The sequence below is a fragment of the Magnolia sinica genome, chromosome 5, assembly GCF_029962835.1.
Source record: "Magnolia sinica isolate HGM2019 chromosome 5, MsV1, whole genome shotgun sequence".
Classification (NCBI taxonomy): domain Eukaryota; kingdom Viridiplantae; phylum Streptophyta; class Magnoliopsida; order Magnoliales; family Magnoliaceae; genus Magnolia; species Magnolia sinica.
The window spans coordinates 11,097,248-11,125,032 of record NC_080577.1 but is presented as its reverse complement, the minus strand read 5'-3'; the positions used below and the strand labels follow the sequence as shown (position 1 = coordinate 11,125,032).

At 39.4% G+C, this 27,785-nt stretch overlaps 1 protein-coding gene across 7 annotated transcripts; it reads left to right on the top strand.

Moving 5' to 3' along the window:
* The first annotated feature begins 75 nt into the window (after nt 1-75).
* Nucleotides 76-19,823, top strand: LOC131245430 (protein STICHEL-like 4). Of its 7 annotated transcripts, XM_058244889.1 has the most exons (8): nt 83-173; nt 815-2,744; nt 3,666-3,885; nt 4,522-5,010; nt 14,657-15,323; nt 16,336-16,399; nt 17,505-17,593; nt 19,086-19,442. In XM_058244889.1, the coding sequence occupies exons 2-8, from the start codon at nt 891-893 to the stop codon at nt 19,231-19,233; spliced, it is 3,531 nt and encodes a 1,176-aa protein (XP_058100872.1). In that variant the 5' UTR covers nt 83-173; nt 815-890; the 3' UTR covers nt 19,234-19,442. The 7 variants fall into 7 exon arrangements, with proteins under 7 accessions (XP_058100877.1, XP_058100876.1, XP_058100875.1 ...); XM_058244894.1 differs by lacking the exon at nt 19,086-19,442 and adding an exon at nt 19,480-19,823 and having other exon boundaries at nt 76-2,744; XM_058244893.1 differs by lacking the exon at nt 19,086-19,442 and adding an exon at nt 18,305-18,772 and having other exon boundaries at nt 76-2,744.
* Nucleotides 19,824-27,785: the final 7,962 nt, after the last annotated feature.

The window sequence follows — 27,785 nt, the reverse complement described above, 5'->3', positions numbered from 1 at the left end:
CAGTGGGCGACGATACACGCACGAACCTTAGTCGCGGCAAACGAACTCCATTTCTAAGAACCAAGTGCCGTCCCTTTCCGTTTCGGCCGATACACAGGAAGAATATTTCGCCCCGTTCGAACCGAGACGAATACCTCTCCCTCTCTGGGAAAGACAATTCGCTTTGAATTCAGGTCAGTACTTTAACTGCTCTCTCATCAAAGAGATTTTCAGTCCGGTAGCTTCTCCACGTTTCAGAGATCTTCTGCTCTGCTTTTTTCCTTTTTAGGGAATAAGATAATGTAGAAATCCAGATGGACTGATTACGATTAGTTGAGGCGGAGACTACGAAGCAAGGTCGTTGCGAGATTTACTTTTTTCAGGTTTCAGTTTTCAGAAGTCCAGAGAAGTAAAATCTCTGAGTTGGTTTGAATTTCTTTTTGTTCTGTCTTCTGATTTTTTTGGATTCGAAGCGGAATCGAAGTTTTAGAACATCTTATTAGTTGGTAAATAGCTGGTTTTGGAAACTGATTCTTGTCGAAGAATCGAGTTTCTTGGATTTTGGTTGAAGGGGGTTTGAGCTGTATTTTACTAATTTTGTGGAAGTATCGTGGTGAATTAGATGTTTGGTTTTGAAGATATTTTGCATTTTGATATCGTTTAGAAGGAATTGCAGCTGTTTTGAATGTAGTGAATGATGTTGGAATCGATTACACTGCTTAGAGGAGCATGTTTCTGTAATGTTACAACTGCTGGTGGATTTTGGGTTTCTTTCTTTGTGTTGATTTGGTGCCATTTCTAATGTGGGTCCATTTGGCGTCTGATCGTGACCCAGACGGAATGGTGGTGCTAGTGACCATCTTTGCAGTGTTCATGTGAATCTGTTGAATTGCGCTCACTTGAAAAGACGTATGCATAAGCACCGCCCTGTCTCGGCAGAGAGGTCTCTCATGAAGGGCCTTACCGTCCTTCAGAGATCGAGATCTCTCAGAGACCCTTCAATGAGTCCTTCATTGTGGAATTCTCCTTCCGCCGAGAAACTTGAGAAGTACACTGCATTGAATCGCAGGCAGAGATCTTTAAACATTGAGCGCCTGAGGGAAGTTAGGAGGTTGATGGGAAGTTCCCTGCCTGTTGCGAATCGAGCAACATCAAAAGTCGCTTCGACTGAAGCAATCAGGAAGAAATATGATAGAGCAGGTTCCAACGAGGGAGGAGAAACTAGAAAGAACCACAAAAGCAGTCGTTCGGGTGACAGGAAGAAACCTTCTCAATATGGCCGTGATTGGGGTGTGGTTGATGAGTTGGGTTCAAGGAAGAGGGAGGGGAAAGAGAAGATGATTTCACATGAGGGAAATCACAGTCAAAACCGTAAGACTCTTTCTGAACAATTTAAAGAATTCTCAGCTGATAGTGAAGATGTAGAGTCTTCTCGCTTTCATCGCCATGGGTATCTCAATGAATTGAATAAGGTGAAAAGGCACAAATTTGGAGGCACAAGGAGAGCCCGGGTTTCTGTCGATTCAAGAGATTTAAGAGCTAATAATGAATTGTCTATCGCTTCAAATTCATTGGTCCAAGGTTCAGCATTCCCAAATTGTTATATAAAGGGTGCGGCAGAAGAATATGACAGGGACAAGCCTGAGGCTAGCTGGGCCCCAAGAAATCGGTGTAGGGTTCCTTGGAATTGGTTGAGGATTCACCATAGAGGTAAGACATGTATGGACATGGCAGGAAGGAGTTTGTCTTGTGGGTTTTCTAATTCAAGGTTAAAGATAGCCAAGGACCATGTTCCACGAGGCAAAAGAGGTGTTTTGGATATGCCTGTGATGTCTGATTGCTCAAGCTCATATCTGATGCCCGATTCTGAGGAACTTCCTTTACTAACTCAAAAAGCAGGATCCCTGGAACAGATGGCTTTTCCGGCACATGACTATTCGGGAGAGCTTGATATTTTCTCCGATAATAATTTGAGACACAATCGAGACTCAGACCTTGATTCTGAAGCAAGTTCAGCCAACCAATGCAACTATGGAGAGCACTGCCATGGAAGACATCAAAGCTTGACACAGAAATACATGCCTAGGACCTTCAAGGATCTGATGGGACAGAATCTTGTGATACAAGCTCTTTCAAATGCTATTTTGAGAAGGAAAATTGGGTTTCTTTATGTGTTCTATGGCCCTCGTGGCACAGGAAAAACCTCTTGTGCTCGCATATTTGCAAGAGCTCTAAATTGCCAATCTCTAGATCACCCTAAACCTTGCGGCATCTGTGATTCATGCATTGCACGTGATTTGGGTAAAAGTCAAAATGTACAAGAAGTGAATCCAGTTCATAATTTTGACTTTGAGAGCATTATGGGTCTTCTCGAGAGTATGATTACGTCCAAGTTACGATCTCAGTACAGAGTGCTCATTGTTGATGACTGTGATACTTTGCCTCTTGATTCTTGGAGTGCCATCTCAAAGGTCATTGACCTAGCACCCCGATGGGTTGTTTTTGTACTGGTCAGTACGAGTCTTGATCGTTTACCTCATGCAATCATATCAAGGTGCCAGAAATTCTTTTTTCAGAAACTGAGGGATAGAGATATCATCTATACTTTGCAGCGGGTTGCGAAGAAAGAACATTTAGAAATTGGTAAGGATGCACTGAAGCTTATAGCATCACGGTCAGGTGGATCGCTAATGGATGCTTTGATGACTCTTGATCAGCTGAGTCTTCTTGGATGGAGTATCTCTCCTCCTCTGGTTCAGGAGCTTGTATGTTTATTTTTTTTACTCGTCAGTTCCTAAAGTTTCTTTGATAAAGTGTTTGACATACGGATGCCATTCATGGTTTTTAAGACTTGGAATGATTTGACTCAGATTCAGCATCACTCCATCCAGTTCAGTACCATTAGTCACTCCCCTTAGTCACCCTCAACTTGAGCAAGTCGGGCCAATACACCCCCAACTAGAGCTGTACACGAACCAAGTCAGCTCGATTAACTTGCTCGACTTGGTTTGATAAAGCTCGACTCGACTCGGCTCGAAACTGGGTTTAGGCTGAGTCAAGCTAATTTTTAGGAGCTCGAAAAAATTCGAGCCAAGTCTGAGCTGGGCCGGGCTTGACTGAATTCAGCTTGGTCCTTGGTTTGAACCTGACTCTCGGATCGGGTTCAACTCATTTGATCGGGTATAAATACCCAGTCGGTCATCCACAACCCTAATTTCTGGCCCCTGCTTCTCTTTGTCCAGCCCGCATCCAGAACCCACCCCCTTTCTCCTTTCTCTCTAGTGCCCGGCCGGCAGCCGAACCCTAACCCACCAGCCATTCCCTCCGATCCGGCGAGCACCAAGCCGAGCCGAATTCGAGCTGGGGTTGGCTGCTGGCCGAGCCAAGCCGAGTTGTGCCAAGCTCAACTCGGTTCGACTTTTGTACAGCTCTACCCCCAACTCGGGCGAGCTGCAACTTGACTTGAGATTGAACGAGTCGATCTAAATTACCAAGGTTAAAAACCATGATTCCATTTGAAGTAATGTGTATATTCAAGTTTTGTATCTCATTTATAAATGTATTTTGGAAAGATGATGCATGCAAAAATACTTCACACCTCCAGGAAATCCAATACTATGATTCAAAGCAATGATTTCAGTCTTTACGTGGATCTGTTTTAAAAGTTCATGTAAATTTCTTTCTAGGTTGGGTTGATCTCTGATGATAAACTGGTAGATCTACTTGATTCAGCATTATCTGCAGATACTGTTACCACTATAAAGAACATACGAGAGATTATGGAAGCTGGAGTGGAGCCACTGGAATTGATGTCACAGCTTGCAACTATAATAACTAATATTCTTGCTGGTAGTTACATCTTCACCACAGAAACAGTACAGAGAAGGTTTTTCTGCCGACCGATTTGTGAGTCCAAAAATTTCTTTCTTCCACCCTCTTTTTTCCCCCTTAGCCACAATATGTTATGTTAATTCATCTTTATACGTTCTTCCATGGTTACTGATACCATTTATTTGCTATGGTGTCTCTAAAGTACATTTCATACGAAAAGTAGACAGTTTCTTAGTGTTTCTCTACAAATGCTGTATCTGAAGTTTGTTCATAATATCTAGCGTGTTATTACCATACATCTCATTTGATGCCAATAAAAAAAGTTAAACCATTAATGGTGTTATGTTTTCCTAATTTGTTATTCTCTTATGTAATTTGGGAACATCTCACATTTTTGTTATGGAGAAAGGGAAGAAAATAAAATAAATAAGGCCCTTTGGTTCTTTCTTTTGTATAAAACCGCATACTTTCCCACATAGAAACACTGTACTGTTTCTTCAAGTTCCAGGTTTCTTGCCTTCTTATCCTCATATTTTCATAACCTTTTGTTGGACGTAAATCTCTCTGTACCTCATAACTTCAATTTGTGAACCTTTTAATTCCGCTAAATTAGTGATTTTTTTTTTCTACTTTTCAAAATTCCGGTGTGATATGTTATTGTGCTATGCCTATTCTTAACCTTTTATTGACAAAACAAGTTCCTGTTTTCAGTATCTAAAAAGCATATGGAAAAATTGCGTCAGGCTCTAAAAAGACTGTCCAAAGCTGAAAAACAGTTGAGAGCGTCAAGTGACAGACTAACATGGTTAACTGCTGCACTGCTTCAACTTGCTCCAGATCAGCAATACATATTGCCAAGTTCTTCTGCAGACATTAATTTTAATCATAGTCCTATTGCCCCAAATAACACCAGTAAGAGGCATGTACATAGAAAATGCAGTGGTGAGGTCGCTGAGATGCCAAACTATGGAAGAGGCTTATCAACAAGTATCGGGACAGGAAACCTCAATAGTGCCAGTGGCAATGATGGTCTCACGAACAGTAATCTTGTAGGAAAAAAGAAAAATGTTGGAATTCCTGGTAAAAGCGACAATGAAGTTGATGAGGTTTGGTTGGCAGTGCTTGAGAAAATTCGATTAATATCTCTACGGCGATTTATGCATCAAGAAGGAAAGCTGATTTCTGTCAGTTTTGGTGCAGGTAGGCTCTCGAATCATAAAACCATTTCTTTAATTTCTTTATTGTATACAGCGTTCGAAATATTGGTATTGCGTTATGTATCGCATCCTTAGGATATAGATACATATTGGTTATCGCATGGGATATATCATTTGTATCGGGTAATTTATCGCACTTTTTGGGAAACATGGGGAAACAATGGGAAATTTGTTGAGTTTTTCAATCAAACTTCATGGATTGTTGAAAAAAAAAAAAGACCTTAATACACGTTCTTAAATCATAACATCTCAAAAAAGAAGTGCACATAATGGGTTTCCTTTATATAGGATCTTAAGCTATGCGTTGTCTGACTAAACTAATGCAAATATATTCAAATTGAATGCATAACATTTTAGAGTGTATGTGATGATCATTTCATCAAACAATTCGAAATACTTTGAAATTAGTGTCAATCAATAACTCGTTGAAGGGAAATTTCGAAAAAAAAAATTTAATTTTTTTAATTAAATTTTAATTAAAAATGATTTTTATTTTCTGAAAATTGACAAAGACTCAACAAATCAGTAGATCAGCCCTCATGCATGCTTGATTTTCATGTTTGGAGTGCAACATTGCAAGCAATTTGGGAGAAATTGAGGAAATTTCAAAATTTCTCCAAATTGAACTACCTACACTCAAATTTCAAAATTAGAGTATATGTGATGATCATTTCATATACATATCAATTATCACACGGGATATATTGGTTGTATCGGTTAATTTATCGCGCTTTTTGGGAAACATGGGGAAACAATGGGAAAATGGTTGAATTTTTCAATGAAACTTCATGGATTGTTTTTTATTTTTTAAAGACCTTAATACACGCTTTTAAATCATAACATCTCAAAAAAGAAGTGCACATAATAGGTTTCCTTTATATAGGGTCCTAAGCTATGCGTTGTCTGACTAAACTAATGCAACTATATTCAAATTGAATGCATAACATTGAGAGTGTATGTGATGATCATTTCATCAAAAAATCCTAAATACTTTGAAATTAGTGTCAATTGACAACTAGTTGAAGGGAAATATCGAAAAAAAATATTTTAATTTTTTATTGATTTTAAATTAAAATGATTTTTATTTTCTAAAAATTGACAAGGACTTAACAAATCAGTAGATCAGCCCTCATACATGTTTGATTTTCATGTTTGGAGTGCAACATTGCAAGCAATTTGGGAGAAATTGGAGAATTTTCAAAATTTCCCCAAATCGGACTAGCTACACTCAAATTTCAAAATTAGAGTATATGTGATAATCATTTCATCAAATACTCCTAAAACTTTGAAATTAGTCTCAATTGACAGCTGGTTGAAGAAAAAAAAAAACATGGAGAACATGAAGAACCAATGGATATCGAAATTAAAGCTCAAGCTCTATAATTTTTCATGCAAAACATGAAGAACCAATGGATTTATAACCATTTAACACCGATTTAACATAATTTCAACAAAAAAAGGGGATCGAAAATTGAAAATGCTCACTGGATCGAGCATGTGGGATATATCGACACTACCTGTACATTTTGTATCGCACAAGCAGGATAGTAGATATATCGTGGGATATATCAGCCGATATCGTCGATATTTAAAACATTGATTATGTGTATTATGAGTTCTTATTGCCCATTGACAAAATATAGGGCTTCTATAATATTGTAATATTTAATGGTACCCTGACTTAATTGTTAAGGCTTCCCATGTAATTTTTATCGGGACCATTTTAAACATGTGGAAAATAGAGCCACAATAGATCTTTTCCCTCTTTAAATAGCTAAACTTTCCCATCTCATGCACTCATTCACGAGTAATCAATTGTTCTCATTACTGGGATTACTATTCTTTTATTTTCTCTCTTGAGCTTAGTTACAAGCTCGAGCAATGGGTGTACCCATGTCTGACACTTAATTCTTTTGTCTTATTTTCATACCCAATGCAGTAATTGGGTACTATTTTGGTTAAGTAGCCCTTTCCCTTGCAAATTGCATCATTAATCACCTTCCTCCTTAGGTTATGTAGTTGACTGCCTCGTGAAGCACATGTGAAGTTAGCTACAATATCTTAAGTTTTTTTTTTTTAGTTTATTTGAAATATTTCAAATTTGGTTTGCATGTTGACTCTCTCTTACCATTACAAGTGAATGGTTAGCTAGTTATTCTTGCACTAAATCTGTCTTCAAGATTTTCTTCTGCTTTCGGACCATGTGAGTTGTAGACTGATGTCATATTCCATAGATACCAACATTATATATTCAATACAAATTACATAGCCCCTATGGTTGTCTAGTAATCTCATTGCGATTCCCAAGCCCAGATAAAGGTGGGTTGCATCAAGTTGGCAACCAGTGTGAAACTTTTGCCATAACTTTATCATGAATCCTGACAATATGTGACATTCAAAACTCATGCTAGGGCGTTTGGTCTAATTGAAGTTATGGCCCTTGATTGAGTGGAATGGAGAAATATGATTCATGTAGCCAACCCAATTAGTTGGGATAAGCCTTAGATGACGACAACGATGATTATGAGCATTTGTGATGGGGACATCAGAGGACTTACTCGGATGTACCAGAGACGAAAACGACCATCCACATCAGCGCAACTTTCTTTGTGGATGGGAGACGAGTTCCAAATAGGGCCCGCCGGGCCATTTTGAAGACCCCACATGCATTGGACGTGCATCAGGAAGACCTTACCTTAGGATGATGCATGTGGGCTACTTAGGAGATCATTTTAGTCATAAGATTGAATTTCGTGATTAAAAAAGAGAGAGAGATCTCTTGCTTTCTTTTCCCATCTTCATGCGATTTGAAGATACTTCCATGCGATTTGGAAGGAAGATTGGTGCGAGGCTAATCTTCATCAACGGAGGTGCGATGTTTCCATCTATCCCCACACCGTCTTCCTTTTTCTTTTTCTTTTTTTCCCATTCAAGTATTCTCTTCAAGTTCTTAATTCTTCCATCCCAAATCTTCGTTTACTCCAAAACCCAACTTTCCCATACCCATCCACAAACCAAACCCTGACCGTCTTAAACCCATTCTCCCACACCACAAGTGTGGTTGTACGGCTACACGTGTGAATCCCACCTACTCCTTTTGGCTTATCCTATGCTAATTGGATGTCCCTACATCCATTAGATCCTAGTTTCGCTTTATTTAATGATCTTATGTTAAGATGTCCCTACATCCATTAGATCCTAGTTTTGCTTTATTTAATGATCTTATGTTAAGATGTTCGCTTTGGCTAGGATTACGCATGATTTTCATGATATTTGTGATGAATATAGTGACGTTTGTGTTTTTTTGTTAAATATCTTAATTCGGTTATCTAATCTCACATGTTACTTAATTCATGCATCGGTCCTGTATCAAATTTGGTATCAGAGCCCATAGGTTTAGCATAGGATTTTTCTGTTGCATCTAGGGTTAGTAGAACATTCATTGCACGTTGGATCATATAGCTGATTTTATTTTATTTTTTAAATTTTTTTTTGGAGTATCATATTGCTAAATTTTCAGCTAGTGTTTCCACTTATACCATTGCTGAATTTTCAGCATAGAAATCTCAGGGTATCACATTGCTGAATTTTCAATTTGGCACCCTTATATTACTACCCTACTGAATTTTCAGTTTGACACCCTTAGATTACTACCCTGCTGAATTTTCAACATAATATGTAAGGATAGTGGCTTGCTGAATTTTCTGGTTTGTGTGTCCAGCTTGATCTCTAGGTTAGTTTTATCATTGTCCTAACATTGTCCTAGGACATAGAGTTTCCCTTTTGGAGTTACCTTATATATGCCCCCACTCGTTTTGGACGTGGCTTTGGTCTACATCCTACTATGAATCTATAGCAGATTGTCGAGGCCCTTAACGCCATCAACAACCGTCTGACGTCTATTGAAGCACACAATAGGATCACCACAACTCAATTGACCGTGATCAATGCGCGTGCCAATCGGCTTGAAGTCTCCCTTCAGGCAAACCCCAACACTCGAAAAGATGTCCAATCACAAGTTGGCGATCAAGTTGAGACTGTGCCACTTGCAATTATTAGGCACGCCTTAAGCTAAATTGTAGAAAGTGATGATTGGCACAGGGATTCAATTTTCCACACTTATGCCAAGCGTGGTGGCAAAAACTGCAAGGTGATCATTGATAGTGGCAGTTGCGTCAATGTGGTATCTACTCACACCGTACACGGCTTAGGTATGCTAGTCGTCCTTACCCTCAACCCTATCGAGTGATGTAGGACAATTAACCACTTGCTTTAAAAGCTCGAACTGTTAGAGTATAACGAATTAATCCCTTTATCTCATAGCCCAGGCCCCACATCTCATGGGTCAGGACCTCGGCCGAACCCCCCTCGTGGGCCCCAAATCACATGGGCCGCCTACGCCGAATGCGTCGCTGCATCCTACCGGCTACCCCACTCAAGCCCGGTGTGAAAATGCTCCTGCATTAATCACCCCCAATGAGGAATCTCGAACATGAGACCTCCTGCTCTGATACCAATTTGATGCAGGACAATTAACCACTTGCTCTAAACGCTCGAACTATTAGTGTATGGCGAATTAATCCCTTTATCTCATAGCCCAGGCACCACATCTCATGGGTTAGGACCTCACTCGAACCCCCCTCATGGGCCCCAAATCACATGGGCCACCCACCCCGAGTGTGTCCCTGTTAAGGGTTAAATATTGCATACTAGACCCCAATTATTACTTGGTTTTATGAACATGATAGTGCTTAACGTTCTATTTTAATCATGTTTGTGTTTCAAGGTGAATTTAGGAGCTTGGACTGAAAAGGATACTAAAAGCAGACATTTGATGCTCAAGAATCACCAAGGCAAAGGACGGATCTTAGGAGACCGAGATTGAAGAATTCACATGCCAAAGATCTGAGGAAACCAAGTGATTAAAGAGAAGGAAGCCTGAAAATTGTCTTGAATTCAAGATCACAGGATTTCCACCATCCGTTTGGCACAAAACTTTATATCTAACCTAAGGATCATAAAGTAACCGTACACGTAAAATTTCAGCCCTTGGATCTTTGTGGAAGTGGTCCAACGGAAAGATCAGCCATAAATCACCGATTTGAGGTCCACCTGATCTCTGGATATGCCTCAATTTTGGACTCAACTCCTTAAATTAGGTGGCAAAATGAATGGATGGTGTAGATCTTACACTACATCACTGTGGACCCCACCTTGAGTGGTGTGCGCACGCAGCACACGCACACCCGCATTGACCCGACTACCAGCCTAAAACGGCAGTTGCCGTTTCCTCCCGCCGCATGTATGTCAGCTGAGGTGATCTCCGACCCACCATCATCACCTGATTTGATGATCCAAGCCATTCATTGCATTTGGGAGGAGAAATCAACCACAACCATGGTGATCATGTGCACCCATGCACGCACTCATAAGAAGACTACATTCAAACGTAGGATGGACGGTAGAAGCAAAGGTTCAGTGGGCCGCGTCAACGACAATCCAAAACCACCCATCTCCGACTGAAATCCCGCCACAAATCCAATGGATGGAGTGGATTTCTCTGATGATGCTGATCATGGGCCCACCAAATGTCCCAGTGCAGGAACGTGCGCAGAGGCGTGCGTAAGGACATGCGGATGCCGCCCGGCCCACTGTGGGGCATTGTGTGACTAAGATGATGGTCTGACCGTTGATCTGGACCATCCAAAAGCTGAAAAAGAGGATGCAGACCCTGTCCATGGAGCCAGATTCGAAGTTTGGGACGATCATCCGTCCCAAAACTCGATCCAACGTAAGACTGTTTCGCAAATTTCTAAATCCATTGCTGCGTAAGATTACACACTCCAGCTGACTGACCTCTCAACACCAATAAAGAGAGAGAGACGGATGTGAGGAGGCATCAAACGTGGGAAGAGAGAGAGAGAGAGGAGTGTGGACGGCCAGAGTTTTCTTCTCCCTTTTCCTTCATTGTTTTCTTCGTGTTTTTGTTAAGAGATTTCAGTTAATCATGTTTATGATTGGCTAAACGTCTTAGCTAAGGCTTAGAGGTGAAGCTTGTAGTGTGATGGGGTGCTTTCTATTGCTTTAATTCATTATTGTTAAACTATCTTTGATTTTAGTTTGATTATAAGGAATACTTTTAATTTTTAATGATTTGTTGTGACTTAAATTACAATGGATCTGCGATAGCTTTGAGTATGTTCTTTTCATTATTGAGATTGTGAAATTAAGAAGCCCTATTGTTCACCATCATCCCCTGGGCATGGTTGGATGATGGAATCCTCCCTAACTCTTACAATTCTCTCAGATTGGTTGTGGATTGGGAAATTCTGTTGTTTGCGTTGTCTCATGGGCATGGTTTTGTGATGGAATCACTTCTAGTTCTAATACCTTTCATCCATTGAGAACTAGATCAAAGGAAGTTCAGATTTGATTTCTAATAAGATATTTTCCAATTGGATGAAGATAGGACTCTGATTCCAGTTGTGTGTGTGAATCAAGCATAGATCGCCCTGATCTCTACAAGTGAATCCTTGGAAACCCTAGTTTACCACCTTTGAATTTTATAAAGTTTTAGTTAAATAGTTTAAAATTATTCTCTTAAATTCTCCAGATTTAGAATACATCTTCTTCTAGTTCTAGTTCTAATTACTTTCAGAATACGTACAAGGTTTAGTCCCTGTGGATTTGACCTCAGTCTTACCGAGATTATTACTACATCGTGACCCTATACTTGGGGTTGTGAATAGTCCCCGCATCCCACGGGCTACCCCACTCAAGTCCGATGTGAAATACGCATTAAACACTCCCGGCGATGAGTCTTGAACGAGACCTCCCCCGTGGGCCCGAAATCACATGGGTCACTCACCCTGAGTGTGTCCCTGTATCCCACGAGCTACCCCACTCGAGCCCAGTGTGAAAATGCCCCTGCATTGTCGAGTCTCATCGGTTGATGCATCTTCAATTCTGGTTTCCCAGCGTTGTCCTATTCCCATCCAGTTTTGTTCCTATACAGGCACGTTGTGGTGTGATGTTTTGCCTATGGATATAGGCCACATCATTTTGGGCAGGCCTTGATTGTATGACATGGACACAACACTATTTGGTTTCTTGAATACGTGTTCGTTTCTGTATGGAGGCAAAAGGATTGTCTTAAAGTCTCTCCCGCCCAAAAGAATCCCTAAAAAGGAGGACGTCAAGACATGTGGTCTTGAAGATGTGACAAAACTCCCGCTTGAGTCTCTTCCTATAGTTAGTGCCAAAGAGTCTGAAAGAGAGACTAAAACTAATTTGGCGTTGTATGCACACATGGCAAGTGAGGTCACACCTAAGGTTATTACGGAGATGCCACCTAAGGTTACACCCGAGGTTAGTGTAGAGTTACCATCTGAGGTGAGTCCAGTATTGGAGGAGTCCAATGTTGTTATTCCAGAAGACATACATGATGAGCTTATACCCGTGTGAGACATTCACAAATTGACTCTACTAAACCTTCATTACGATCAAATGAGTCTTGGGGAGGAAGTGGATTTGGAAAGAGAAGTAGATGAGCCTAAAACCCCTATAGATTGCATACCCATGTCTATGTTCCATAGGCTTTCAGAGTTTTCATATGCATCTACACAACATACGCATGACTTGCATGTGGAGATTAGAAAAAGAATCAATATAAGTAATGAAACACACAAAATGATTGTTGACTCACACCATAGGTTTAAAGAATTTGTTATGGGTGATGAAGTCATGATTAAAATATGTCTAAAAAGGTTTCCACAAAGAACTAAAAAAAAAAATTACAAGCCCATAGCACTGGACCATATAAAATCTTGAAAAGATTGGGTTCGAATGCTTACTTGATAGATCTTCCACCTAACATGGGTATCAGTTCCACATTTAATGTGGAAGATCTTGTACCGTTTCATGGACATTCCCCTAACCCTCACATGAACTTTGATGATGATGTCCCTGACCTGTCTTAAAATTCATAGCCATTACCTGACCCCTCTTCTCAACCCTTGCCATCCGTACCATCCATACCTATGAGAAGAGAGGAGATGAAGGATATCTTAGATGAAGAAGTGGTTTCCACATGATATGGCGGTTACCAGGAGTACCTTGTTAAGTGGAAGGGCAGACCAAAATCAGATAGTATGTGGATCACAAAGGCAAAGCTTCAAAGACGAGACCTAGATCTCCTCGATCATTACTGCAGCTTTATTTCGCCTAAGGAGAAATCTCCCTTAGTCGAGGGGAATTTCTGAGGACATCAGAGAACCTACTCGGATGTACCAGAGACGGAGACAACCACCCACATCAACGCAGCTTTCTTTGTGGATGGGAGACGAGTTCTAAATGGGGCCCCCCGGGCCATTTTGAAGACCCCACATGCATTGGACATGCATCAGGAAGACTCCACCTTGGGATGATGCATGTGGGCTGCTTATGAGATCATTTTAGTCATAGGATTGCTATTTTGTGTCGATCCGACCATTAGATCTTGTCGATCAGGCCATCGGGCCACCAGATCTTTTAAATCTGGCCCCTTTGGACTATGATCTTGCTTTCTTTATGGTTTTTATTATTTTTAGGAATTATTTTATAGTTGAGATTGATAATATATGTTTTAGTTTTCTTATTTTGGATGATGGACCACTTTACTTAAGTAAGTGGCATAGTTGTAATTATGTTGAATTTTAATTCCGAATTTTTAATTATAAAATCACAAAGGGAGTGGAGTTCCAACCCTAGTGGAGATTTGAAAAGAGAAAAAAAAAGAGAGAAGCTCCATTGTGTGAAGGAATTTTCCTCATTGTTTTCTAGGGTTTTTTCTTTTTATCGAAAAAAAAAAAAACAAACCCTCCCTTCCAATTAAATTGTAGAAGGGTAGAAGCTTGTTTGGTGGTGAATTCCCCATGGTATTCTTCGTCTTACATCCTTCATCTTTTTTCTTCGAAAGGTATTATTCTTCTTCTCTTGTCTTCCTCTTTTCCCTTCCCATTGCAACTTTCTAAACCCTGATATTCAATTTCCTATTTTCCCCAATTTCTAAAAACCCTAATTACAAAATCCCCAATTCCCATGAACCCTAATTTTTCTAATTTCAGATTTTTCTCATTCCTAACCCTAATCATGAAACCTACAAATCTGTCTATTGAGTGTGGAACGTGTCTATGCGAAATTGGAAGTTCTATCCTTCCATCGGTCTTAGTTTTAATCGATTTATGTGATTTCTTAGCATGCGGGCATGTGATTTAGGTTAAATCATATTTTATTTCCCATCGTTTACTCTTAATTAATTGGTAGGTTAGCATCTTTTGTTAATTGAATTATTTTATGGACTCTTTCATAATCTCCACGTTGCATGCTAGCATTAAATCATGTGTCCTGCATCAATTTGGCTTGACACATGCATAAAAGCCTCATATAGTTGGAGCTCATTTCATTGGTTGGAAGTGATATAAAATGTATTGTTTGAAGCGCCCTATCCAATATGTTGGAATAATTGTCTAGAGCCTATCCTTTCTAGTAACTTGCCAATAATCATTTATTCTTCTCCCAAAATATTTATGTTTTGTGCTCATATTTGGACTTTTAATTAACTGGTACATGTGATCCTTCTTTCCCTTCAGTTCCAAATATGCAGTTGATGTTCAGCTCACATGTGAATAAATGCGAAGCAGAAAAGTACAGTGAACACATTTTACAAGCATTCAAATCTGTTCTTGGTTCTTCAGTAACTATTGAAATAAGATGTGAAGCCAGAAAAGATGTGAAAGAAGAGGTTCAAGTTCCATTTGTTTTACCAACTTCTGAGAATGGCTCTGCTCGGATGAGCAGAATGTCTGAATCCCTTGCGAATAACAAGAAATTTGAAACCAGATTGGCAAATCGGACTAAAAGGCTTTCTAAAGACAGACTTGGCAATGGGGTTGGTTCAACCAAGGCTAGACATTTGCACTCTGACTCCCCTGAAATTTCAAAGAGTGAAATTGTTGAAATAGGATCTTCAACAAAACAACATGAATGCAGTGAACATGTAGATGACATAGCACAACTTGAGGAAAAATGTTCACGAAGTGTTTTGACAGCAGCAGCAGCAGCATCTCATCACCAATTTAACTCGAGTCCTCTCCCAGAAAGACAGAAAGTTGGAGAACAGCCTCAGATACGAAGCTTAGTGAGAAGAAGAGTAACCCTCGCGCAACTAATTCAGCAGGCAGGAGGATTCACTCAACGAAATGGATTGATTATACAGAAGGCAGTTTCGATTGCTAAAAAACTTGAAAAAGAGAATTTGTAAGTATTGCGACATTATTCACGTCTTTTGCGTTGGTATCAAGAATTGGAATTGGTTTCAATGCACTGTATCAATCACAACCAAAACTGGTTTGCATCGTGCAACTTTATGGTTCATGGACAAAATCTGTTCATATTTGGCATCGCTTACCAGTTTTGGGCAATACTTTAACCCTTGCCTGGTATCATTTTTCACCATTTTAATCATTGGTTAGGGAAAAAAGATAACATTTGATATCATCAAATAGGCCCATGACATCACAGACCATGCCTTTTTTACCCATATGGAGATACCTGGAGACTATGGCAAAACTAGGAAATGGGATCTGTGACCTCATCAATTAATAAATAAGCCACCTTTGCTGCACAGGTTCTTCTAAATGGGTGTACTACCATGTTGACTTGTGCAGGATCCGATCCTCCATGGGTTTAGTATGACGACTTTGGATTTCTTTTCCAGTTTTTTACTGGATTGTGCATAACTAAACTTACATCTACCACATTTTCACACCTTCCCTGTTCAATGAAAGGCCAAGGTATTCCGTAATGGTACCTTTACGATATGGGCTGTTATAGGTCATTTTTTCCGTAATGGCTGTTACGACCCTGTAACGTGTAACGGTTGCCACCGTAAAGGCCGTTACGGCACACCATGTAGAAGGATTTTTACATGGATAAGAATTCATTGCATTAATATAATCTGGCATACATCCCATCAATCCTTACTACTGAACTGGCTAATCCTTTTTCAGGTTTTGCCGAGTGAGGCTTTCTGCACCCATGAGGATTCCAGTACTCATACCCCTATTATGGTTTAATGTGTTGGCATGTACATAAATGAGTGGAACATACATGTTCCATCATCGTTACATATGGAAGCTCCATATTTCAATTGATGCCAATACTATTATTCACGCTAATACATTAGAATTATGATATTTACCCACTATGCATTCTCTGGATACCAAAATGTCAGCATCTGCTCTGGTCTGATGATTACCTTATTGTGCAGGAAACTAGAACCAAGATCAAGAAGCTTGTGTTGCTGGAAAGCTTCTAGAATCCCCGGGGGAAAGGTACTGCTGTCGAAGATTCTTAGTTGATCATAAATATACTTGAATTCAAATAGGGATTCGTAATGTTTTCGAGTCATAATTTCTTCATGTACATATATGTTAAAAAAGCTTGCCATATTGTCTTTGATTCTAAAGGTCTACTTTCCATTGAACAACTGCTAGCATTACAAGCTTCATGTTGGTCTCCCTACCCAAGGACTTCAAATAACTGTAAAATTATTTGTCAGTTTGTCTTGTTTATCATTTTTCTCTATTGTGAAAGCCAAGGTTATCATTTGAACGTATCATGTTGCTGTATGATGTCATCAAAATACAGTCCCTATGTGATTCAACTCCTTCCAATATTATCGACCTTGGTATGATATTGATGGAAATCAAAAGGTAGCTAAGTAAAGGAAAACATCCCATCTGAGGAAAACTGTGGAAAGAAAGGAAAGACTTCATTTTCTTCAAGTCCAAGAGAAGAAAAAGATATGGCCCTTTTCTTAGGAAATCTGAAAAAAAAAAATGGAAAATCTATTTCCTCAGTCCTTAATCTTTCACAAACAAGGGAAACCGTCACGTCTAAGGAAGTTGATTTCATTTCCTCAGTTTTTTTTTAATCTCCACCAATCCAAGTAGTCACTAAAATTAACTGGAGAGAAATGTGTAGACGATATACTTCAACATTGTGTGTTTGTGTCAACAACATAAACTGCTACAAATGACACTTTTTGATCCATTACCTGTACTGCAGTAAAGGTATTGGTATCGTATTGCTGGGTGAATTTATCACAATATATTCTTGATAAGATACTGTAAATATTCTGATATTTTGATCTTTGGTAAGAAGCTTGTCTACTCCATGTTGCTGCTGCTGTAAATTCCATTTTTGCACTGGCAGGCAATGTAAAAGAATGGTTAAGTCCTGAACTTGGTCTTTGGATGAGCATAAAAGTCAATCACACTGAACTATTATGAATGGATTTTTGGAGAAATGAATTATAAATATTAAAAGGAAATATAAATTATTAAAGTCTTTTCCAGGATTATTAATTCACTGGGAATCTGTTGGATGTAATTCGCATGCATTCGTTGGCTCACACACGAAGTTGTTTCTCTACAGCTCCCATATTTGAGAATCAGGACGAGGAAACCACATTCTCTGCTGAAGCTTGTACCATGTGCAAGATGTCTCTGTGGAAAATATTTGAGGTAATATCTCTAGTTCTATGTAAGATGGCTCCACAGTAGTTTTATTACTTCTATTAATTCACATTCATCCTGTTCGCAAAGTCCATTTTGTAGAAGTCTGGTCCATTTAGTTAAGGCTATTGCAAGACCAGAATGTATAGGAATGGAAATTGAAAGCTTTCTAGTCTTTGTTAAGGAAATCACCACAATGTCCCATTCAGGGATGACATCAAAAGCTTTTGGAAAATTACTACGCTGCCATCATTTCTAGTTTGAAGTTTTTTCATTGGCTCAATCTCAGTTGAAATACTGAGTGGATTGGTTCCTTGCATAGTATAACCATCTTGGATATTCTACAGATAAGTACAGTAATCAAAGAATGGATTCTCAGGGAATACCCTTTGCTTTGGCTCTGACAGGGGATTCAAATGGTCATATCCTTTGATGAAATGGTGCATGGTGTAGTCATGGGGTCATGAAATGTAGTACTTGAGCATTGGCCAATCGTATGGACTTCTTTGTAATGTTTTAAGCTCAAATTGGTCAGAAGGCGGATGGATCCTTTTGTAGCTGCTGCAGGCTAGTTATGGTTGGCGGTTGGGTGGGAGGGAAAGAGAGGTGGGTTTGCCTTTACATGTGAACTTGAGCCTGAGTGCTAGCACAGGTTAATGATTTGGGTGGTCTGACAGCAGGGGAAGATGATGGACCCGAAGTTGGTCATGTATGTGGCAGGATGGGCTAAGATGGCTCTTGTTGATGGATGAAAAATTGCAAACCTAACATGGAAACTGGGTTAATAAAGATGGATTGGAGTTGGTGGGAATCAAGGTGCATGAGGGCTTGGGACCGCTCTTTGGAGGCTGTATTGAACACAGTATAATCAAATAGATCAAGAATAGCAATTGTCGCTGCCTCGGGAGCCCAGGGGTCGGTGACCTCTCTCAGTTCATGCTTCCTGGGATCTTCAGGGGTGCAAAGATAAATTAGACCGAAGAACAGACAATGCCGCAGAATTAAAAGGCTTGGAATCTCTGGATTTGGGCACTCAAATGTTTCTTGATTGGATTCTGACGATGAACTCCAATGCAGTAGATGATTCTAATGCAATCAATCAGAACTGTTTTCTGGGTCCAAGGTGCATCACATGGTTGGGAGACCTTGGCTATTGTATTTCTGAAGGGAAACAACACAAGCTTTGGTGGGATTCAGTGCTGTTTTTGAAAACAAGGTGAGCCTTTAGTAGGAGGCAGTAATTTGTGTCCTAACTTGTAGTAGTTGGCCTGTGGGTTGAGTGTTTTTGTCCAGCATTTGTTAGTTTTCGAATGTGAATATGTTTTTCTACTTGTATCTCTTTCTGCAAAGTGTTTTATTAAGAGTATCGAAGTGTGAGATACGGTGGCTAAGAAAATTATTGGGGAAATGACTATGCACGAGATTTCATCGATCCATTTGATATGTTCTTTCCAGCCTTTCGATCATCTGTATGGAATACAGATTGGAGTGCTAATATCAGGTACATGGTCTTAAGCCCACTCGATAGGCATATAGGATGCATGTACAATCTCTGGACTGCTGATATGGTGATCTGTTATGGATGGACCACAGCCCAGGAAAACAAGTTGATTGGACTGTCCATTGAAGTAGTTCTGTCATGTGACTAGTGTGTGTTATGGGGCCACGGCTATCCATGAGGGGGCACAGCAGATAAGCAGTTGAGATGTTGTACACATCTTACTCATTACCGCTGATGTGATATATCACTGCACATTTAAGTTCCTTTTCATTGTTTATATGGTTCACAACTTCCTTTTGGCTCTTTTACTTATTTGGAGATTAAAACATAAAAATGGGCGCTGTTCATGTCCCGTTCATCGCAAGCTGATTCTTTGCTTTTTGGTTAATGGCAGTGTAGGTTGAGGTAAAGAACCAGTGAGGTCTTGATACCTCTCATATCTAAAAGTAGAGCCAAACAGACAGGGTAAATGCCTCGCATAAATCGCATACTTGGCACAACCATAGTTCTAAAATTCGGTAACTCTGACTGGAAACTAGGTTGGGTCAGCTTGACAGGACGAGATTTCAAGCTGAGTCACTACAGCACTCGATTGTGACACAAAGGGGTTGTTTGGTTGATGGTAAATGGTGGTAATGGGTAGTGAATGGATGCACATGGGCTAAAAAGGTTGTTTGGTTGATGGTAAACCGTGGTAATTGGAATCAATGTGAAATGGAATGCAGAAAATCATGTGAATTGGTGTTCTCTCAAAAGGGTGGGAATAGGACGCAAATGTAAAAAATGGTTGGATTTTTCGAAGGGGCCCACATGAGGGTCAAATTGTCCTTATTTTTGGCATCCTATATATATATATATGGGAAATGGTACTATGAGCTTGACCTCATCGGAACTTTCCATGAGGTCCAGCTGTGTGAGCCCCACCGTGATGTGTGTCAAACATCTATCCCATCAGTCAGATGCACCATTCCAGTGGCCACGGGATTAAAAATCAAGTTAATCCATGACTTGGGTGGGCCACATCACATGCAACAATTGAGAAGGGTTACCCTCCCATTAAAACATTCATAATCATTTATTGGGCCCACCTTTATATATTTTAGGCATGTCTTCACATGGTTTTAGATGGTATAGCCCACCTTGGTGCGGTATATAGCTGATTTTGGGATATCCCATAACCCAAAGGGAACCCATCAAATGCACGACTTTGATGTTCGACACATCACTGTGGGGTCCACAGAGCTCGACCTCAACCTTATAGTACCATTTCCACACACACACACACACACACACACATATATATCAATGGGCTTATTACAATGTCAAATGTATTAAAACTGATTTACCTGACGCATTCCAATTACAAGCATCCAAACACAGTTTTTGGATTCCAATGTATTTTAATCACGGGCTTTCAAACACAACAGAAGATTCCAATTTGCATCAATTCCATGTACCATGTGATTTGGATTCCAGTTTATTCCAATTGCAAGTATCCAAACAAGTTCTAACTTGGTCAGGACTCTGCATAACTTGTCATACCATTTCTTACTGGATCAGTCACTTCATAAGCATTTCTCTATTACAAAAAAATAAAATAAAATGGGGTAGGTTTCAAACCCAAGACCTTTGGCAGAGAACTAACGTCTCTATCGCTCTATTTGATTCTGCTGCATGAATCTTTTTCCACCAATTTACGAAATTTATTAATATTAAAAATATTAAGTGAGTCACGTAAAGACACCATTTTTTCTAGTCAAACCAACATCAAACCCAACTGTACATTAAGCCAAGATTTTGAGTTTTTTAATCGTGGGCACATCAATGTGGGTATAGTAGGCTGGACCATGTGTGCCTCACAATCCATAACACCAACCAATCAGCAGCCAGTGGACCAATCAAATGTGAATGCCTCTTCTTCTTCTTCTTTTTTCCACTCAAAATGCAATGGAAACGCATTGCGGTTGTAGTGACTTTTGGGCCATGGTCAATCCTCTGTTGGGCCTACAAAACTAGTAGTCCACAGTCTAGACTGTTAGACCATTTGCGAAATGCAATCGAAACGCGTTATGGTTGTTATGACTTTTGAACCATGGTCCATCCTCTGTGGGCCCCATAAAACTAGTAGTCCAGAGTCTAGACTCTTAGACCACTTGCCGGTCTAATACAACAGGTATTCGGTTTTTGTTGGGCCCCATGGCAGACGCGCCTGAGAATAAATACAATAAAGGGCTCAAACTCCCTTTTAGTGGAAGCCTGCCCTCATGTCGTGTGTACCAGATCTAGTACGTTCATCAACACGAACATGTGACCCACCTGATGAGCAGGTGGCCCTATTTTAAGGCTATTGTTGGTTCAAGGTGGCCTCCCTGTTGAACTACCCGAATTCTTACATACTTTCCATATTCATCTAAACCTAACCCGTCTGTAGTCAATAAGAGCAATAAGATAAAATATGGGAAAGCTATTTAATACTCTGGCTGCGTAGGATGCACGTAGAAATGATACAGGTGGCAAGTATGAACTTGAAAGTATCGATTCCCAAGTGGGGTGTGTATACTAACGTGCTAACCAACAAAGAAGAAAAAAAAGAAGAAAAAAAGCATATGAACTTGAAAGTAAACCGTCTAGATTGTGGAACTCACTTTCGTTAAGTTATAATATGATATTTAGGTTGGTCGTAGAATTCCAACCCCCGACTCATGCGCACTAGTTTTTTGAATTAAGATCATTGAATATTTTTCACTTTTAACCGTTCAAAACATGGCCATGCAATCTAGTAGTTAGATAATTGTATAAGAATATTATATTGTTCATTATACATCTATACTGGTAGCCAAGATTTGTATCATTAATTTTGAATTGCTTATATACCATGAATGCAATTTCTTAATAATTTTTAACCGCGTGCATATCCGTCGTCACGTCTTGCCGGAGTATCAAAGTATTTCTCTTTCTTAATACTCCACCAAGGTGTGATGTTTGATTTCCAAGAGCTTGCGTAAATGCCCAGGGAATGAGTAATTATTACCCTTTCGGAAACTTTTGCATTGGGAACCGGTTTAAATATTTATTTAAAATTTTTGAACCTCACGGTAATGTATATGATATATCAATTCCATCCATATGTTTTACTACAATATTTTGAGGCATGAGCCAAAAAATAAGGATGATCCAACACTCAAGTGGCCCACACCAAAAGAAATAGTGGCCTCACAAAGTTTTTAACGGTAAGTATTCGATTCCTGTTTTCGTATGGTGTAGTCTACTTGAGTTTTGGATATACCTCATTTTTTTTGTTCATACTATAAATTCAAAAGGCATAAAGAATGAACGGTGTGAAAAAGCAAAATGCATCACAGTGGGACCATATATATTTTGTAACGTTGTCCTTCCTTGTCAAAAAACTTAGTCAAATCAGGTGCCTTGTATTGCCTCATGAATACACAAATATTACTCCTTTACCTGGTATTCACCGGTGCACTGTAAAATCAAGATCTAACTTATTTTTCTTCTCATATTTCAAAATATTGTGGTAAAATCGATGGGCGGAACAAATATATCATATACATCAAGACGGGGTCCTAAAATAACTACGGCTACTTTTGAACTGGTTTCCAAGAAATGAAATTCCCATGAATATTCAAACCAGTGGAACGGTAATAATCACCCATTTTCAGGGTATCTACCGTCTCCGGGTGGTAGAATTTAATTAGATAGTATGCTATTGTTTGAGATGAAACCTACGCAAAACATGTATGAAAGTTGATTGATTGAGTATATACTCTAATGGGCTCCATACTTAAGAGCAATATGTCATCCAATCAAATCCACCACATCATGCCTGTGCCCAGCTAAGTATAAGCAGGACATTACTCAATCCAAGTCCCTTCGAAATTACATGTGGTAAAGAATTGTGAGGACCCCACCAGCCACCTCCGTTCTGAGGAGACTTGGTGGCACGCGATTGGTGAGGCTGTATGATGTTAAAGATGGGCCCAGGCCTTTTTTAAGGTTTCTTAGCTGAATACGCATTGGCGTTATGCCCCTAGAGAATCAATATTTGGTTGTTCTTTTGGACCTTCTTTAATCGATAGCTTGCATGCAATCGTTATTGCATGGCATGGTTATTATGTGTGGACATGTGTTGATATGTTTGTGAGAGTGTTTATATTATATGAGTTATTAAGGTTTAATTTCTCAGTCTTTAAGCATTTTTTAGATTGGAGACATTGGCCAAAGTCTTAAGGGAAAGATGTGGTCCATGAATCTCAATGCCTTAACCATGACCATAAAGATATCAAGACTTACATTTGTTCTTGTTAAATGGTCATCTTGTGTGCAAGGTGTTGACTTAGTGTCATAATGGACCGTCTCTACCATTAGGCCGACTTGGTGTTATTTGAGCCTTCGCCCTATCTTACAAGTGTATTTGTGTGTGTGTGTGTGGGCGCGTGATAGTGGACAATCCACTTAGATGGACCATTGGTCACTCACATTAGTTGGATCACTTGTAAGTTTTTAGACTAGAAGTATTGTAATATCCAAAATAAAATGACATTTGCATATTTGCACTAATTCCATCCTCATCCTTTGACCTAAAGAAGTGTGAGCTGAAATGGCTTGGTAGAGAGTACTTTAGTTCACCTTACAAGGTCAATACATGGCTACTAAAAGTAGGTGACATTGGATATGTATATCAAGTTCATCCAGGACCACATGATTAAACATGGGATTCACTTAATTCAATTAGGGCTAGTTTGGTGCAATGTATTAGCCGGTTTTAGATGGTATTGAATAAGAAAAATCAATAGTTCAAACTTCATACATGTTTGGTTATTAGCTTTGGTGGTATTAGTTAAGACTTTGGAAATTGCACCAAATAGAAATTTGAATTCTCCCCATCTCGTTAGATTTACAACAACCGGAGTGAATCCCGCATGGATTTAAGAAGAAGAAAAAATCGGTATGATTGCACGGTGGTGTATGGATGTCATCAAGTTTCATGGGGCCCACTATGATATATGTATTCTATCCATATTGTCCATTCATTCTAAGAGTTCATATTAAGCCATAAACCTAAAGATCAAGTGGACCACACCACAAAAAGTACTGAGGATAATGATTCCCATCGTTGAAACCTTCCTAAGGCCCATCATGATGTTTATTTGTCATCTAAGATGTTCATAAGGTCACACACACCTGGGTGAAGGTAAAAAACAAATATCAGATTGATTCAAAACTTCTGTGGCTTTCAATGGTAGATGTTAAATCTTACTACTTTATGTAGTGTGGTCCACTTAAGATTCTGATATGCCTCATTTTTTGGCCCATGTCCTAAAATGATCTCGTAAAATGGATAAATAGTGTAGACGTAATACATATATCATTAGGGCCATACAGAATGTGGTGACATAAACACAAACGCTGTTGGTGCATCTTCGTCACAATCCATGGTATCTCCTCCACCACACTAGTGGGTTTTCACCATTGCTAGCCAAACACGGTAACTGATTCAAGAGTGATATACACGAGAGGATTTTTACATTCTAAACGTGGAATAGGATGGGATGAACTTCTTGAATTCCAAGACAACTCCTACTAACCATAATAATTATTTTCAAACAATTCCATCTCACTTAATCCTACCTAATTCCATGTGCCAAACAGGCCCTTAGAAACACATTTATGTGAATTGATTTTAAGGTTTGAATGGTGCTTGGGTGTTTTAAGGTCCGGCCAACAATCTAGTATTTTTCAATTATTTGAATGTGGAATTTTAACAGTTAAAATTGAGTTTGACTATTGATATGTTTTATAATAAACCAAAAGGACATTCAATAGTTAAGATATGATGGTCCACTCTTTAGAGTGACTAAGATTCACTTGAAGATGGACCCTACAGATAGTAGAATCAAATAGATGGTTAGAGTGCATGAATTACAAAGGCATACATGCTTCCTTTATAGTAGGGTATACAAAAGCTCCGTGAGAGTGTGACTCTCCGAAACCCTAAAGCTTCTTTTTTATAAAACCCCATTATAAGAGGAATATGTAAAGATTTTAGAGAAGCCTTGTACTGCTAACCCTCTCGACATCCATTAGAAAAATAGCATAAAGAGTGGGAAGAGAGAGAGAGAGAGAGAGAGAGAGAGAGAGATCATCTCCATCATACTCCACATGTGCGCATGCTGGGTACATGTATGGCTCACATCTCAAACAACTCTAGTTAGCCCTTGGCTCTTACTAAAGCTTTTAGTTAATTTCTCATCATCCTAAAACATGCAATAGATTAGAGAAAGACTCTAGGTGGGCATTTGGCCAGGGTATTAGATGGGATTAGGTTGGATAGAATTGCATTTGGTCAAGTGCAATTCCATCCTATATTTGGAGAGGATGGGAAAGGTTAGGATTAGGTGGGATGGAATTGCATTTAGTCCAGGATTTCTGTGGATTTTGAAATCCACTAGAGACGTGAGCCCCACATTGATGCATGTGTTTATCCATGCCGTCCATCCATATACACAGTTTACACGTGACATTCTGGTTATATATGTGTACAAGTGAACTACATCCATTATAAATTTAGTCTGTTGATTACAATTCCATGGTCCACCAAACATGATTTTGCTTAATCCCGTATTTTTCATGACAAAGTTTTTATCCCAAACATGAGATTGGATAGCCACAATGCCATAGTATTTTCAGACATGCAATCATTGTGTAATAATGATGTTAAGACCATTCAATTCCATGGACCAAACACGCCTTAAAATATTTTCGTAAGTGAAAATAGGCATATCATCCCATATATATTCATTTATTTTCCACTTTTGACAAATAACATTAGCAAATCAGATCTTACAAGTAAAAAAGCTTGTTTTTTAGTTGCATCTATGAACCTTAGAATCCCAACATTCAGCTTATCTTTAATAGCATATGCCCCACCAATGGCATCTTGATACCTCCTACTAATCACAGATTTTTGTTCATGTATCACATTCAAAGAAATAATATATGCCCATGCCATTAACAGAAAAAAAAAAAATTGTGGTCCGGGTTGTTGTTGGTATGTTGCGGAATTTGATTTGAGAAGATATTGTTGGAATGTGGTGGAATTTGATTAGCCATGCATAAGTATTTTTGAAAATTGTTGGGCTGAGTCCATTCAAATAATAAAGCTGAAAAAGCTGTTGACTTATCAGAGGTATTTGGTTTGGGGCTGAGACGTAGATACGGTGGCTTCCACAACTTTGTCTACGGGTTGGACTTGAATGCCTGTGTGTCAGGTCGCCGTACTCTGCCAGTCTGTAAATCGCTCCCTCTTTTCCAAGTCCCTAATTATGAAAAGCTTTAAGTTGGTGGGTCATTGACCCACCTCCTTTAATGTGAGTCCTTGATTTCTCCACACGCACCTCTACGCGCGGCTGCATCTGATCCGTGTTTCGGTTGGGGTACAACATCATATCATCTTCCTAGAAAATACCTGATTCATAGCCCGCTATCTTTTGGCCTGGTGATCTACATGGTGGGTCCCATCTGATAGACGGCTCTGATGTCACACAGACGTGCCAGGATGGCATGTGTCCTTGCATGTGGGGCTAGCAAACATGAAGAGTTCGCAGCCATTTAGTCCTTAGAACATGTCATTTTTCAAAACGCCTTAGACTTTCAAAAGGTGGATAAAAACCGGAAGGCGATTCGTTTGTGGAATGGAGAAAGGAATTATTTGATACTTTGGCAGACTTGGGTGATTCATACGCATGCACTCAGAATTTTGTACTTGGGTACGCGTAATCCAAATTGAACGGTTCAGATCGTTTGAACAACTGCTGATAAATCATATTCTGAAAATCAGATTGATTGGAAGATCTTAAACTTCGATTGAGGGACACTTACTTGATCAGCTTTTAGTTTTAACTGTCCCATAAATCGGGCCATTGATTACATATGTTTCACTGCAGTTTTGATGAATTTTCATCTATAGTAAGGCCCACAATTTAGACGGTTTATTTAATTCCGGAATGCGTGCGTATCAACCATAGCACTTTGGCAGAGTATCAAAGGTTCACTCGAATAGAAAAGCATTTGGAGAGCTAGTGTTGGAGCATTTTCGTGTATGTGTCCCACTCCTCAACCATGCAGTGGAAAATATTCAAATAATGCAAATAATCTTCTTCTTTTTTTCTTTTTTTTATTCGTAGGCATTTATTTAAAGAAAGAGTGTGGGGCCCACTACGTGACCATGCATTTTTTACGTAGACTTTCAACCTTTTCGAAACGGATGAGAAATGGGGACGCGTGAAAATGAATGACAGATCATTTGAGAAAATGAAACACGCAGATGGGCCATGCAATATAACCAGTGGGGCCCACTTGATGAACCTACCAGGCTATCACATCCGTTACACGTTAGCACGTGTTTGTTTTTTAATATTTGTATGAATCGCGCTATATACCTGCCGGAGTTACTTTGGCAAATCGAGAACCTGGTGGGTGAAACTTTCATGAGATCCGCACCGTCCATTATGTGGGCTGCATGATGTTCGCCCCTTGAGCCTAAAAAGCACTGAAAAACTCCGGTAAGCCATGACGTAGTAGACAGCTGGGATGGATCACCCCCATTAGTTTTGTGTAGGGTCCACCGTGGTATTTATATGCCATATGATCCATTCGTCTTATGTGCTTCATCAAGATGAA